Source organism: Lactuca sativa, chromosome 4, assembly GCF_002870075.4.
Source record: "Lactuca sativa cultivar Salinas chromosome 4, Lsat_Salinas_v11, whole genome shotgun sequence".
Classification (NCBI taxonomy): Eukaryota; Viridiplantae; Streptophyta; class Magnoliopsida; order Asterales; family Asteraceae; genus Lactuca; species Lactuca sativa.
Window position 1 is genome coordinate 326,078,640 of NC_056626.2, and position 15,454 is coordinate 326,094,093.

A 15,454-nucleotide genomic window follows, 5' to 3' on the forward strand; every position below is an offset into this window, starting at 1 on the left:
CGCCAGATCATCGAATCTTGAAGTATAAGCGGCTATGTCGGAACCCTTCATCTTAAGGTTCCAGAGTTCATGTTCTAGTTTCTGAATTTCGCCCGAAGGGCAGTACTCTGCGAGAAGAAGCTCCTTCATAGCTTCCCATCCCATAGCATTGGCTACATGTAAAGTTAAGGATTTGACTCGGCCGTTCCACCAAGTCAGGGCCTTATCAAGGAAGGTGCAGGCGGCGAACTTAACTTTATCAGACTCCGAACATGCGCATATTTCAAAGATTGATTCGATCTTCTTGAACCATCGGGTGAGGGAAATGACACCTCCAGTGCCATCAAAGGATGTGGGCTTCGCGTTCATGAAGTATTTATAGGAACCCCCTTTTTGGTGTCCCTGGCTATCTTCTGGGTTTTGGGGCTGGGGACCACCTCCTGAATTACTAGGGTTCATTTGTGACATGGCTGCAGCAGTCAGAACTGTCTGAGGTGATGCAAGATCAAGTTGAGGAGGAGGTGGTGGCGGAGGAGGATTGCTGTTGTTCTTTGAGTTGGGTCTCTTTCTTGGAGGCATCTTGATCTAAAAAGATCAGGAAAGAGAGGATCATAAGTCCTCTGAATTGAATCAAGAGATATGGAACAGGGGATATCTCATCAAGACAGATATAACATCATACTAAGCGATAAAGCAGGAAGGAGTTATCAAGATAGAACATTTTTATCGCTAGAGGAATGATCAAGGAACAATGCGTATACGAGGATTTTCTACAAAGGATTGACTCGAGAAATACTCCCATAGTATTTCATGATTCACTGCAACGACGACTCGTTGTTTGGGGTGTTGGGTAAGTTTTAGGTATACTGCATACCACAGTCACTCCCAAGCACATGTTGGCCGTGTCTAGAATGAATATAGTTGGCCAGGCTATATTGATCCTAGACACGACTACATAACTGCCCAGGTTTAACCGCAGTGTACAACACCCATTTACTTATGTTTTGTTCTATTTGTAGTTACGGATTTCGACGGCTCGACATACTTAAATACTTTTGAAAATACTTATATTCTGTAGGATACTTTTAGTTCAGAGCACTTAGGCCCTTAATGTTTATAGTTTTATACCATGTAAGGTTTGGTATACTCCGTTCACTATAAACAAGGGATCTGATACCAATCTGTCACACCCCGAAAACCATAGGCGGAAACATTTCCGGGGTTGACTCCACGTTGAGTATCAAATCCAATGTACATAGTAATCACAGTAAATAGCCATTACATTACATATATTTGAAAGTTTACATTTGTTTCAGAAAGTAAATTATACAAGTATTATACATATATCATATGAACAAAAGTTGAGACGAGTCTTTTGAGCACTCCGTCTTCTCCAAAAGATATCGCCGGGTACCTGTCTAATGTGGACCTGAGAATACAAGCAGTTTGAAAATCAGCATAAAGCTGGTGAGTTCATAAGCGATTTTGTTTTATGAAATGTATCGGTTTCCTTTAGTTTTTCTGAAAAGGTTTGTTATCCAAGAAAATCCCATATTTTCTTATGTAAAGTTAATTTGGTTATCTTTCGTTACAGTTCAATTACGCGATATATGTTAACCCCAGGAAAATCCCATATCTTCCTAAATGCAAGATTGATTGAATAACACAGAGTATAGTTTAATACATAAAACTATATATTGAGAAGCATGGGATTTCTATCCCGAATTAGATATGAAATACTATAATAAACACGAATTATAGATAGAAAGTAGTTTGAAAACCTTGGGACTATCATCCTGAACTAGTTACAAGGTAGTTTGGTATACTTGAAATTTTAGATTAAAAACCATGGGACTACTATCCCGAACTAGATATAAGATTGTTTGATAAAACCCTGGGATCACTATCCCGAACTAGATATAAGATAATTGGATAAAGTCATGGGATTACCATCCCGTACTAGATATAGTTTCAAAACCATGGGATTACCATCCCGTACAAGATATAGATTGAAATCATGGGACTATCATCCCGCACTAGATACAAGTTCGATAGACTGAAAACCATGGGACTACCATCCCGTACAAGATATAGTTTCTAAACCAAAGATGTGAATAAACTTATATTAATACATATTGTGAGTCGGGTAACCATGCTGATACAACAACGAGACCTCCTTGACGTTTGTCAAACGTTGGACGATATCCAAAATTTTTCACCCCAGGCGTGCCCGCCTAACCGTAGCTAGAAGTTAAGCTGTGGGATTGTCAGTCCCGAATAGATCTATTCACAAATTCCTCGCTCTCCCTCCAGGGGACTCTGGTTACACTTCCGGGGAGGATTTACTGATCATCCATAAAGGGTAGTGACAAACTCACAAGCTAGTACTAAACTATTCACAGGGTTCTCATACGATATTAAACATACAAAAGATTATGAAACATAATACATTGAATATAGGTACATACAATGAAACTATCTGGCAATACAATCAAATGATACGAAGATAAACTGAATCAGACATAGTTTATCTAATAACTTTATATAGATATCAGTACATGATAAAACGAACACTAAAGAATTCCCAAATTATTCCCATAATAATTTGATTAGTTTGGTTATTTTCTTAACTAAAATCCATTTAGTTGTAATTGATAAATCATTCCTTATGCTCAGCATAATACATAAGGAGTAAAAGATTTTATAAGTTTGCCAGATATTATTAGAAACATATCAATGTTATGATTTGAAAACAGTTATAGTTTGCTTGTATTCCCCCCCCCCCCCCCCCCCCCCCCCCGAAAACAGTGAGAAACAGTGAAAAAAGGGTAGGGGTATGAACTCACCGAACGAGAAACGTGACGATTTCGGATGTTAAATGTTGGTCCGGGGCTTGCAAACGCACGAGGTTCCTAAGTATAATGTAAAGATACACATTTGTATCTAATTAGGACTTAGATTGATTATTTGTTAGGGACAATTACTTCTAATCGCGAAAACACCCCGATACTAATGTTTGGAGGGACCCGGGTGGCATTTGGGGACACATTTAGCTAGGATAAAGACTTGGGACCTCAAGAGGGACCCGGGTGGCATTTGGGGACACTCTAGGTTTGGTTTAAGGGCTTGGAATAATTGTTAAACACCAAATGGACATATTTAAGGGAGTTTACGGCCTAGCATAGGTCTCATGGCCGTAAACTCCTGTAAACCCATGAAAATTTGTGTAAATGACTTCAAACAAATCACATGTGATTGCTAAAATTATTTCAAGGCCTTACATGAATTTCTATGAGACTTTTGAGGTGTTTTTGGAGTTTACGGCCTATGAGACCCCCCTCACGGCCGTAAACTCTCCTAGAGAGGGATTCATTATGTTTTAAGGCCAAAAACTTGTTTGTAGACACTTCTAAAAATTATTCTAAGGCTTTAGGGGTGTTAAAGTGGCTTTCTAACACCTTAAATTGAGTTTACACCCAAAGTTGAGGAGTTTACGGCCCAAGCACATGCCTTGACCGTAAACTCATATAAATCCCCCAAAATTTATGTTTAAAGTGTTCCAAGCTAAACCAATTATTCTAGAAGTCATAACCATGTCTTGTTGAGGTTTAGGAAGGGTTTAAGGGCTTAAAAACCCTATAATTATGAGTTTATGGCCTAAACACCATCCTTGGCCGTAAACTCCTATACAAGTCTCCAAATTATAGTTTAAGGCATTCTAGGTCCATTCCTTAAAGCCATCTAGCCATATCTAAGTCCCAAAATTGTTTAGGAGGGGTTTAAAGGCATAAAAACCCACTAATTATGTGTTTACGGCCCAAGCTCCTTCCAGGGCCGTAAACTCCTCTACAAGGTCTTAATTCATGTTTTAATCTCGAATTTGAAGGCCAAATATGCTATATAATGAGTTTAGAAAGGTACCTTAGAGATTTGAGGCCTTAAAATTGAGTTTTGGACCCTTAAACTTGGATTTAGGAGAGAGGTTAGAGAGAGAGTAGAGAGAGGAAGAAAAAGCTTCAACTAAATGTTTAAACAAGTTTATATAGGTCCTAAAACTTGGACACGGTGGAATTCTACCCGATACCGGCTTTAAACGGGGCTTTAGGTCGCACCCGATTAAGTTCCCGTCACCCGGCGGGGACGTTTCTAACTTTTTGAAATAAACATTTTTGGGCTAGATTCATGAGTTCCTAAAGGATTTGGACACTCATTGGATTTATAATAACATATAAATTTAAATTATTCAACCCAAAACGAAAACGGAACGATTGACAAACGGTGAATCTTTACGGGTAGAACGGGTTATCGGTGATGAACAACTTCAGGTTGTTACAATGTTCTAATGTAGAATATGTTGGATAAGGTGTCTAAGTCCATAACTATTTCTGGTATGTACTTGACTCAACCCGGCATGGTCCATTTGTGTTGCATGGCACCATGCAATTGGATAGACTAAATGAGAGAAATAACACTTGTGGATTATTAATATATTATAAGTTCTAATATATTAATAATATTATTTAATTAGTTTGATCAAGAATTAGTTTAGAATTAATTAAGTGATCAAAAGATAACTAATTAAATATATGGGTTGATTATGTAAGTCACCCATAACTTGTATAGTGGGCTAAGAGGCTCCATGGATTATCAAGTTGGGTTCCACTCATAGGATGCTCCATGGGAGTTACAAACCCATGGTTCATGGAAATGAAGAGTCATGACACATTAGGGTTTACATGTTGTAATCGTAGATGTGTCAACACTATATAAGGAACCCATTCTCCACCAAAATCGGCTACACATATGAAAAAGTGAGGGCTAGGCCGATTTTTTGCAAGTGTAAGATTCTTTCAAAGTTTACTCGTTTGCATTTGGTGTTGTGTGAAGCATTTGAGGCATCACACTTGGGGTGCTAGGCTCACAAGGTTTTAAGGATCATAAGCAACAACAAGGTAAGTTATTCTATCTTCCATTCAAGTTAAAAATTGTTCCCCATGTATGCTAGATAGGAATATAACCTTGGAATTCAACTTTGCATGATAATTAGACAAACATAGATCCAAGGTTATTAGGGTTGCATGTACACTTAGGAAGTGTTAGAATGCTTAAAACCCATCAGTGGTATCAGAGCCAGGTTTGTTTGTTTGTTATTTGTGCAAAATTGTTGTAAAAAAGTCGATTTTGTGCTGTCTGCCTACTGAACTCGCTGAGTCCATGGGGGGACTTGCCGAGTTCATGTGTAAATTCATCCTACTCGCCGAGTAGGTTCATGCACTCGACGAGTACGAGCCTCAGAATGTAGATTTTCGACTTTTGTTGCTGGAAATTGACTAGAAACATTACCGTAAACTGTTTTGGTACTTGAAAACTTGTTTTAGATGGTGTAATGTTTATGCTAATGCATTTTCAATGGCAATAATCAAAATTACAAGTTTTTAAGTGTAATTTTTGATTCTTGAAAATGTTCATATTCATGTTCTTGAACTTATGAAGATTAGATGATCATAGGAATTGCTTGTAACCTTCATGGTAGTTTAATTCATGATCATAATGTGTTTTAATGGAGTCCATAACTTGTCCTCAAGTCATGGAAAATCAAAAGTCACACTTTTATTAAAGCCATTAAAAGAGCACTAGAGTTATAAAAATGAAGAGTCTTCATTTTTATTACTCAATTAACTCATAAGTTATAAGAAATGAAAAGTTTTGAAAGTCTACAAAACTTGCCCTCAAGTTTTGGAACAAGTAAAGTCTTGATTAAAACTTTAGTTCCAACCCTTAGAATTTTAAAAGTTAAAATTCAACCCTTATACTTTATAATATTATAAGTTAATAATATATATATATATATATATATATATATATATATATATATATATATATATATATATATATATATATATATGTATAAGATCAAGTCGTCTTACTACTAGTACGCCTCATTCACGAAGCCGGTCTATAAGGGGGGTGTAAGGTTGTTGCCTATAAAATGGCAACTTAATGGGTGTCCACTCTCACCCACCGCTTCCTTGATCGGTGGAGGGTCGTTAGCCGAACGGATAATACAAGGACTTATAAATTCTCATTAAAAGTATGATGAATATTATAAAGTAACTAAATGCTTTTATTAAATTCCCAATCTTAGTTACTTTAGGAAAAATGTTAATAAGGTGCTAATCAATGAAATTACACTTTACACTTTGTTTAAGTCGTTGGTGGAGCGTGTGTGGTTAACCGGCACACTAACTTGGACTTAACAAGATAGGTAAAGGGTGACTTAAGGTTTATCATAGTATCGGTGGAGTGTGTGTGGTTTACTGGCACATCGATTGAGTGATAAACTTTAAGGGTACCAAGTGATTTGCATGGTTACTTCACACCTCGTTTTGTGATCCTCGGTATGCCAGTCACCAAACTTGGAGGGCACACTCGAGACTGAAACATGCCTTTGAAAAGTTCAATGAATCTCAAAAGAATCTTGGAATTTCTAAGAACCAATCAAAAACCTAATATTTAATATTTCGTTTTTCATGGTTGGAATTGGTGAATCGTCATTCACCTACCTTTCAAATATGTTATAGCTTGGATTACGACATACCTCTTCTAAGTTATAATATATTGTGATTGGATCCTAGCCTTAATATTACATTTGAGTGTTTTATTAAGGACTCTCTTAATATCTAAACTAATCTTGTCCTCTTCTTTCAGATGTCTTCAAACTGTTGGATTAATGTCTAAGTCCATAACTATATTTGGTATGTACTTGACCCGACCCGACATGGTCCATTTGGGTTGCACTTCACCGGCACAATTTATATGGATAATCTTTTGAGAATATTATATTTATGATTAATATTAATATATTATAAGTTCTAATATATTAATATGGAATCATATTATTTAATTAGTATTGATCAAGAATTAATTTAGAATTAATTAAGTGATCAAAATGTACTAATTAAATATGGACTCTTATATATATGGAATGGGCCAAGTTCATTTAGGTTGGTCTAAGCTTTCATGGATAGTCCATGGAGTGTTTAAACCATGTATCATATGAAATGAAAGGTCATGGGTTTAACCCTAGTCTCCATACTATATTAAGATGTCATTGGTTGGTGAAATGGGCACTAGTGTGGGTACACTAAGAAGGGCTAGCCGATTTCACTAGAGAGAGCCAAGTATCCATATTCTCTAAAGTCTTCCAAGGTGTTTTGGTGATTTGTTATTCCATTTGAGGCTTCCACACTATTGGGGCTAAGCTCTTAAGGCTTGAAGACATCAAGCTAGATCAAAAGGTATGTCATCTAACCAGTACTTTGTAGAATAAGAGCTTCATAATATGCTAGTTAGGATTAAAGCCTTGGAAAGTTCTTATTTGCATGTATAATAGAGAAAACATAGATCGAAGGTTTATAGGGTTGCATGTACACCATAGGAATGTTAGAATGCTCAAAACCCAACAAAAACAACGCTGCTTCTGGCTCTAATCCTAATGGCTCCTTTCCCCTTATGGATCAGAAACATCAGGATGATTACCCGCTATGATGACAAAGAATATGTCCTCGATAAGGAGCTTAAGGACATTGATGAGTCCATTGCAATTCCCTAGGAGATCGCTGACTTCCAGGCACATGAAAGGGATGCTACCAAAGTGGCATGCATCTTGTTGGCCACCATGACAACGAAACTCCAAAAGTCCTCTAAGGACTTCTACCCTTTTGAAATGCACCAAGATCTGATGGAAAGATACCATCAAAGTGCACGACAAGAGATGTATGAAATCATCTGCTCCATGATAACAACCATGAGGAAGGACGGAGATTCTGTCACGAGCCACATGCAGAAAATGCATAGGTATGTGGATCGGTTGCTGAAACTTAATGTGAACTTCCCTGAGGAGCTTGCAATAGATATCATTTTGCACTCCTTACCATCGTGCTATGATCAGTTCGGCATGACATATCACAGATAAGGAAGAGGTCACACTCAGCAAACTTTAGGGACTTCTCAAGACCACATAAATAGGTCTTAAGGGCAAGTCGGTTGTTAACACTCCTACTCTAAACTCCGCCCCGATTTTGGCAATCGGGAAAAGTAATACGCGATGCAGCCGAGCCATCGCTCTTCAATCGCTATCTTCTTGCGATAGCGAGACGAGGGAAGAAGAGAAAGAGCTCTTCGAAGTGTACCAAGGTTAGGACCCTTGATGGCTCTTCTTCAAGTTGAACCAAGAAAGGTTTCATCACTCCTTCTTCTGACCCAAAAGAGGCTGAATGCTTCTATTGCCATGAAAAGTCACATTGGAAGCGGAACTGCCCAAAGTACCAGCAAGATGTGAAGGATGGGAAAGTTAAACCCAACCATGCAGGTATTTACACTATCTTATCTAATAACTCACCCCATTCTAACTCTTGGGTCCTTGATACCGGTTGTGGTATTCATATATGTTCTGATTTGCAGGGACTAAGAAGAAGTGAGAATGTGGAGCAAGGAAGAATAAACTTAATCATGGGGAATAGGAAAGCTTTACCTGTCACCAAGATTGAAGTTTATACTTTATTGCTAAGTAGTGGGTTTAATTTAGATTTGAATAAATGTTGTTATTCGCCAGAAATGGCAAGAAATATTATTTCCTTTCATGCATTGTATAAACAAGGTTTCACCTTTTCATTTGATAATGAAGTTGGTTCGATTAATGCTTTCTTTAATAATGTTCTTTATTTTAAAGCATTACCTTGTGATGGTGTGTATGAAATTGTATCTGTGGTTGATAACTTAGGAAATAATGCTTTGTGTATTGATTCTGTTAATGATAATAACTTGGATAAAGCATCATTATGTCATTGTCGTCTTGGACATATAAGCAAGAAACGCATAGGCCAACTCCAAAAGGATGGAGTCTTGGAGTCATTTGACCTAAAGTCAGATGATAGTTCCGAATCATGCTTACTTGGAAAAATGACAAAGTCACCCTTCACAGGTTCTTGTGAGAAGGGTGAAGGTTTTTTGGATCTTGTACACACGGATGTGTGTGGGCCCTTCAAACATGCCACAAGGGATGCTAATTATTATTTGACTTTTACTACTGATTACAGTAGATATGGATATGTCTACTTAATCAAGCAAAAGTCAGAGACTTTTGAGAGGTTTAAAGAGTTTAAACAGGAAGTCAAGAATCAATTAGGCAGTAACATTAAGATGCTTCGATCCGATCGAGGTGGTGAGTATCTTAGTTCAGAGTTCCTCGACTATCTTAAGGAATGTGGGTTTGTCTCACAATTGACACCTCCCAGGACACCGCAGTTGAATGGTGTGGCTGAGAGGCGTAATCGAACCTTGTTGGAGATGGTCCGTTCCATGATGAGTCGAGCTTTGCTACCAATCTCATTTTAGGGGTATGCCTTAGAGACTGCCGCCCATATCCTTAATCTGGTCCCTAAAAAGAAAATTTGCCAAAACTCCTCATGAGATGTGGACTGGTAAAGTACCCAAACTAGACCACATCAAGATTTGGGGTTGTGAGGCTTTCTTGAGACGCGAGACTCATGATAAGCTCAAACCTCGAAGTGAGAGGTGTATTTTCATCGGCTACCCACAACAATCCTTTGGTTAGCTCTTCTACAGACCTAGTGAAAATGTGGTCTTTGTATCTAGGAGGGCGTTCTTTCGAGAGAGAGAGAGATAGTTCATAAGCCAAGGAAACAGTGGGAAGCAAGTTGAACTTGAAGAAATTCAAGAGTCAAGCGGTGAAGGAACTTCAAAACCTAGCACTCAACTTGAGGAGGAAACTTCTGTTGAGCCAATTGACAAGTCTGTACCTCTGAGGCGTTCCACAAGGGTTAGGAATGCACCTGCCACTACTAGAAAAAAGACCTTTAATAACGCACTTTTTACGACACGCGATAATTAACGATACGCAAAAGGACGTGCCCTTAAAATAATGTCATCTCTCCAAAAAATTTAAGGATTTACGTCACGCTTTATTGTGTGCCCTTAATTTAGTGTCTCAAGAAAAAAAATTAAAAACACGGAGGGCGCTTTATCTTAAACGCACCTCGTCTGTACCTGTCGCTTTATAATTTTAATGAAACGCGCCTTTAGTTAGATAAGGGGGAAATGAAATCCCCAAAATTTTGAAAACCCGCCTTTTTTTTCTATCTTCTATCTATCTTTCATCTTCAACCTAACAAGGACGAGCATTGCACTCTTGATTTCCCTAACTCTTTCTCATTTTCTGATTCAAACTTGAAAGAATCGGAAAAAAAAATCTATCAATTTTGAAGCCTAATAAAAATCTAACAAGGACGAGTATCCATCGATCCGACTTCCAAAAATAGAGGGCATCGATTCCACGTCTTCCGGGGTTGGGAGGCAAATGAGAATTTGAAGAAAAGGAATAAGATCTCTTGGGTGTTCAATCGAAGAAAAGGAAATCAGAATCGACGATCGCTGCTTTCGCTAATATCCACTCCGCCCTCTTATGAACGCAAATGGTAAAGATCTGCTTCGATTTCCCGATTGGTCTTCCTTTTTTTTTCTTCTTTCCCTCTTGCCCTAATTATCGACTCCTCATTTTTCTCTCAGATTTGAGTCTCCTCTTTCATCAAAAATAAGAGGTATCAAACTCGAATTAGAGGTTGAAGATCATAAATCGATGGTTTATTCTGTCTTGGAACACATGGCTCTACGAACCCGCCTTTTTCTTTATTGCCTTTATCTATATTTGATCTTTGCAATCGATTCTCCCCTCTCCCTCCTTCTCTCTCGTCTCCGATCCTCTTCTCCCCTACTTCTAACCTTACTTGTTAATTTTCTCATCAGATCTCTGCTCTAGTGTCACTCTGAAGATTAAGAATTTCAAGCCCTAGTGTCACTCTGAGACACAGACGATTTTTGAATCTTATGTTTATTTTACTCGATTTTTGTTAGATGTAAGGCAATCGTTTCAGAATGTTTGATTGATAAGGGTTTTTTTTTTTGTTGATCTTATAGAAGCGATCAAGGAATTGTCCTGCAACTAAGATGAAGAAAACGAGGCAACTAAGGAGATGGACATATAGTTTTTGGAAAAGATTCAAGTAAGAAATCTTTGAATTAGTCTTAACAAAACTCACAGTTCTTTTCTCTTACTCCGCTCCTCCTTACATAATTCTTTCTGAAAATCTAATTGTGAATTTTTGATTTAATTTTTGAATCATTCCTTCTAATTACTAGTTCTATTCTCCTGAAATTTAAAGGGTTCTTTTCCATTGCCTATCAGCGACCTTGACTCATGGCTCAAGACTCCCTCCATATATGTTTTTGATTGTTCTGCTGCAGGGATGATTGTCAATGCCTTCATAGAGGTATTATTAACTATTTATTTCTTGACAACATTGTTATTATTGTTTGACTAAATGCTTGAATATCATTTATATGTATATATCTCCTGGATTGGACTCCCTCAAGTTCTTCTTCTTCAGGAACTTCACCAAGAGACTGTATTCTACTTGCAGCATGTGAAGCACATGAAACCCTACCACAAAGTCATGAGTTTCCTGCTAATGTCTTCACTTCTTGCCTTACAACCCCCATCACCTGTTAGTCCACCTGTAAAGCATAGACATATGCATCAACAAGTGGACATGTACATGCTATGCAAACCAACTAAACCATCATGTTGTCATTCCACCAAACTGCTCTTCTTACTGTAACTGCATCTCTGGTATGATTTGACCATTTAAATTGAAGTACATATATTTAATAATTAATACATATTTATGAAAAAAAATGTTAAAAAACACAGAAAATACAAGTCAAAACAGATGGAAATGCACATGTCCCAGTGGTAAACTCCCTGAAGTGGCTACAAGTCATGAAACTAATTGCTTCATGTCCTACAATTGCAACTCTGGTAAACTAAATCTTGATTCCTGATCTTTCGTTATTCGTAGAATTACTAAATATAAAAATCTTACACATCATGTTGTTGTTCACAGGATCTTTGAGTGAGGCACAATCTTTGAAGAAGCAATTTTCCTATGAGAGTCAATGATCAGTACCTCACAAATGTCCTGCTTAAGATCAATGCTAAGGTGAATACAAAAAGAACAGGTCAAATGCTAGAAATAGCAATTGATTTGTGTATTATAGCACTGAAAAATCTTTCCTTTTATAAAGACGCAATCAAATTTCAATTCAGTTTTCACTACTATATTTAGATAGATTTTTCTAAGCCTATTGTCCTAAATAGGAAACAAATTTAAGGTACAATGTCTTCTATTTATAATTGGGTGGTTTTTTCAAAAGCAAAAATGTAAGTAACAAATATATCGAAAGTGCAATGCTGGTAATAAAAAGAAAATAAAAGTAGGATGCTGTAATATACAAATAGTTAAATGTATGTTGCTATTTCTTGCATTTAGCCCAAAATTTATAAGCTCACTTATTCAAAACCCCACTTGGAAAAATGCAAGAAATAATGTTCTAGTTTGATTGATTTGCTTAACATCCTGCTTTGATTTCTTCCTGTTACATCAATATCATCCAAAGAAACTTTGAGTATTATAAACATGTAGATTTTTCAAATAATAAAAAGAAGTAGGAAGGTTTATTACTATAATATACATAATAAAAGTAGGTTGCTGTTTCTTAAGCCCAAAAAAGAAAAGATTAAATTTGATTTTTTGTTTATTTGTGCATGCAGCTTGGGGGTCTTAACTCAATGTTATGTGTGGAGCATTCTCCTTCCCTTCCACATGTTTCCAAGGCTCCCACAATCATTTTGGGCATGGATGTGTCTCATGGGTCACCTGGCGAGTCTGATATTCCATTTATTGCTGCTGTAACTATTTTTCTTTCTCAAATTTATTAAAAATCAATTTTATATTTTTATTTATGGGAATGTTTTAATAAAAGATCATTTCTTTGTTTTTTTTAATAACAGGTTGTTAGCTCCCGACATTGGCCTTTGATCTCCCGCTATCGAGCTTCTTAAAGAACTCAATCTCCAAAGGTGGAGATGATAGATTCCCTGTTTAAGAAAGTTTCTGACACTGAGGATGAAGGCATAATGAGGTTCAATTCCTTGTTTTTATTTCCTATTTTTATTATACATAAAGAGTTTGATGTTTGAGATTTCACATCACATTGTAAGCAAATGATGAGATTTTCTTTTCTTTTTTTGTGGCAGGGAGCTTCTCCTTGACTTCTATACGAGTTCTGCAAAACGTAAGCCAGATCAGATAATCATTTTCAGGTGAATTCTTTTGAAATTGTATATTTAAATTTTAGATATTTATGTCATTTTCTTTATAAAAAATAGGTGAACTCATGTTTTTATTTTGCTGTAAAAAGCTCAAATCTTAAAATTCTATTACTTGTTATATTATAATAGGGACGGTGTGAGTGAGTCACAATTCAACCAGGTGTTGAACATTGAACTGGACCAAATTATCGAGGTATTTGTATTTTCTTATATAATAGTTTCTTATTTTGTTAAAGCAAAAAAAGTGATTTAAAAATCTTACACATCATGTTGTTGTTCCATGACAACAGGGACAATAAATTCAAAAGAAAAGAAAAAAAGGTAACCTATTACCAAATTTACAAAAGTCCAAGACAATTACCAATCCAAGGTAACCTACTACCAAATCTACAAAACTATCTTCACATTCATCCCAATAATTACATCACCAAAATCATTCCAGGAATATTAATTAATGCAATTGACTAATATGACCTTATGTAGTATAGGTATCTTTTTGCACTTGTTTCGTGTGTCCTTTATGGCCTTGGTTAATGTAGTACAGATATTCTTGCTTGCCATATGTTGTTTATCCGTAACTTTATAAAGTTAATTTATACCTTTCTTATTTACATGGCAATTGCAATATGTGGAAGTGCTCCCTAAAAAGGTTGTTGATATCTTGAAGGAAATTAGGTAGGCCTCAAAGGATAAAGTTTTTCTTTCTGTTGACAATTCAAAGTTTTTATTTTTCACTATGTTTCCTGAACATGGTTTTGATTTTGTGATAAAGGGATCTTTTGGGGGTTCTTTCTAGATTAACCAAGGAGTTCAACGTCGACAAGTTTCTAGGGGTATTTTTGGAATCCCTCATGGATTACAGTCATGGTGATGATTTGTGCCTTAAATTGTTGCTTTCCATGATAAAAGTTGTTCCTATTAATGTTTTAGTTGGTCGTTTATGTCACACCCCCAAACCAGAATGGCGGAAACATTCGGGGGTGGATGACTTCACGTAGTCTCACAACCATTGAATATTGTAAAGAAAGTAACACAACCATCACATATATAATGAAAACGTATATTGTTGCGTTATACATAATAGCAAAAGAATATTACAATGAGATGATAAATGTTCAATAATAAAACATCTTTAGTGTTCCTTCTCCAAAAGCTGGTGGTTACATGTATTACTGATTCCCTGAGAAATACAAGTGGTTTCGAAAAAGTGTCAACAATTAAGTTGGTGAGTTCATAAGTGTTTTGCATTGAAAAGTATGTGCTTTCTTTTGATAGTAAATCGATGAAAGAGGTTTTCAGAAAATCCAATATTTTCTATAAATGATTTGAAAAGTTCCCTGTGTTGGAGTGTGTTTGTATTTTCAATACTTGAATAACAGTGATAAAATTTGTGTTAACGATAAAATGGAAAACTGAAATGCATATATGAATCTCGTAAATCAAGCTTGTTTTTATACTTTTATGTGAGTTTTATAACCATGCTATTGACACTGATGGCCTGTAACAACGTTCTTCAGGCGTTGGAATTGTTATGAAATTTGTCACCCCAGGCCTGCCGGCCTAGCTGTAGCTAACAGCTTAGGTGTGGGATTGTCAATCCCGTATAGATCTATACACAAGTATCACGCTCCCCCTACAAGGGATTATGGTATATAATACAGGACTTAATAATGCATACTCGAACGTACGTGAAGCTGTCTCACATTACTTGGTATAAACAGATTTATGATAATAAAGACTTTACTTCTTTTGAAAGCATTTCGTTTGTCGAGATGTATATGTAAAACGTATGAATCACTTGAATACTACACTCATTATAGTTTCTCAAAAGTATTTCCCATTTGGTAATAACAACTTGGTGATATAATAGCCCTTTAAACATAAGGTTATTTTTGTATCAAAACTTTATAAGAACGATATTATAAAAATGATACTTTGATTTGTAATGTACTTATATTCCCCCCCCCCTAAAACATGAAAAGAATTGAAAAGTAGGGGTATGAACTCACTCGTTAAGTTCGAAGAGAGATGCTAGGGTTGAGCAGAACTTCGACCGCGGATGGTTGCGTCGTCGGGCTCTTCGGGGATCTCTGCAGCGTAAATCTTTCGTCGGGGGCTCGAGTGCGGAAACCGAGGTGATGGAATGGTCTCTGGAGCTTAGAGGTGTGGAAGAATGACTGAGAATTGTGAATGGTGTGTAAAAACTCGAGCTTATGCCTTCTATTT

General features: G+C 36.6%; 1 protein-coding gene across 1 annotated transcript; it reads left to right on the forward strand.

The window, feature by feature from the left end:
• Nucleotides 1-12,918: 12,918 nt before the first annotated feature.
• LOC128133683 (protein argonaute 4A-like) lies at nucleotides 12,919-13,481 on the forward strand. The gene is made up of 3 exons (XM_052771201.1): nucleotides 12,919-13,038; nucleotides 13,154-13,219; nucleotides 13,358-13,481. The coding sequence occupies exons 1-3, from the start codon at nucleotides 12,983-12,985 to the stop codon at nucleotides 13,479-13,481; spliced, it is 246 nt and encodes an 81-aa protein (XP_052627161.1). The 5' UTR covers nucleotides 12,919-12,982.
• The last annotated feature ends 1,973 nt before the right edge of the window (nucleotides 13,482-15,454 follow it).

What these genes read in the sequence shown, in the direction of transcription:
- LOC128133683 (XM_052771201.1), top strand. Translation starts at nt 12,983, where the DNA reads ATGATAGATTCCCTGTTTAAGAAAGTTTCTGACACTGAGGATGAAGGC. An exon ending in GAGGATGAAGGCATAATGAG is followed by an intron (nt 13,039 to 13,153) that starts GTTCAATTCCTT and finishes TTTTTGTGGCAG; the next exon opens with GGAGCTTCTCCTTGACTTCT. An exon ending in GATCAGATAATCATTTTCAG is followed by an intron (nt 13,220 to 13,357) that starts GTGAATTCTTTT and finishes ATATTATAATAG; the next exon opens with GGACGGTGTGAGTGAGTCAC.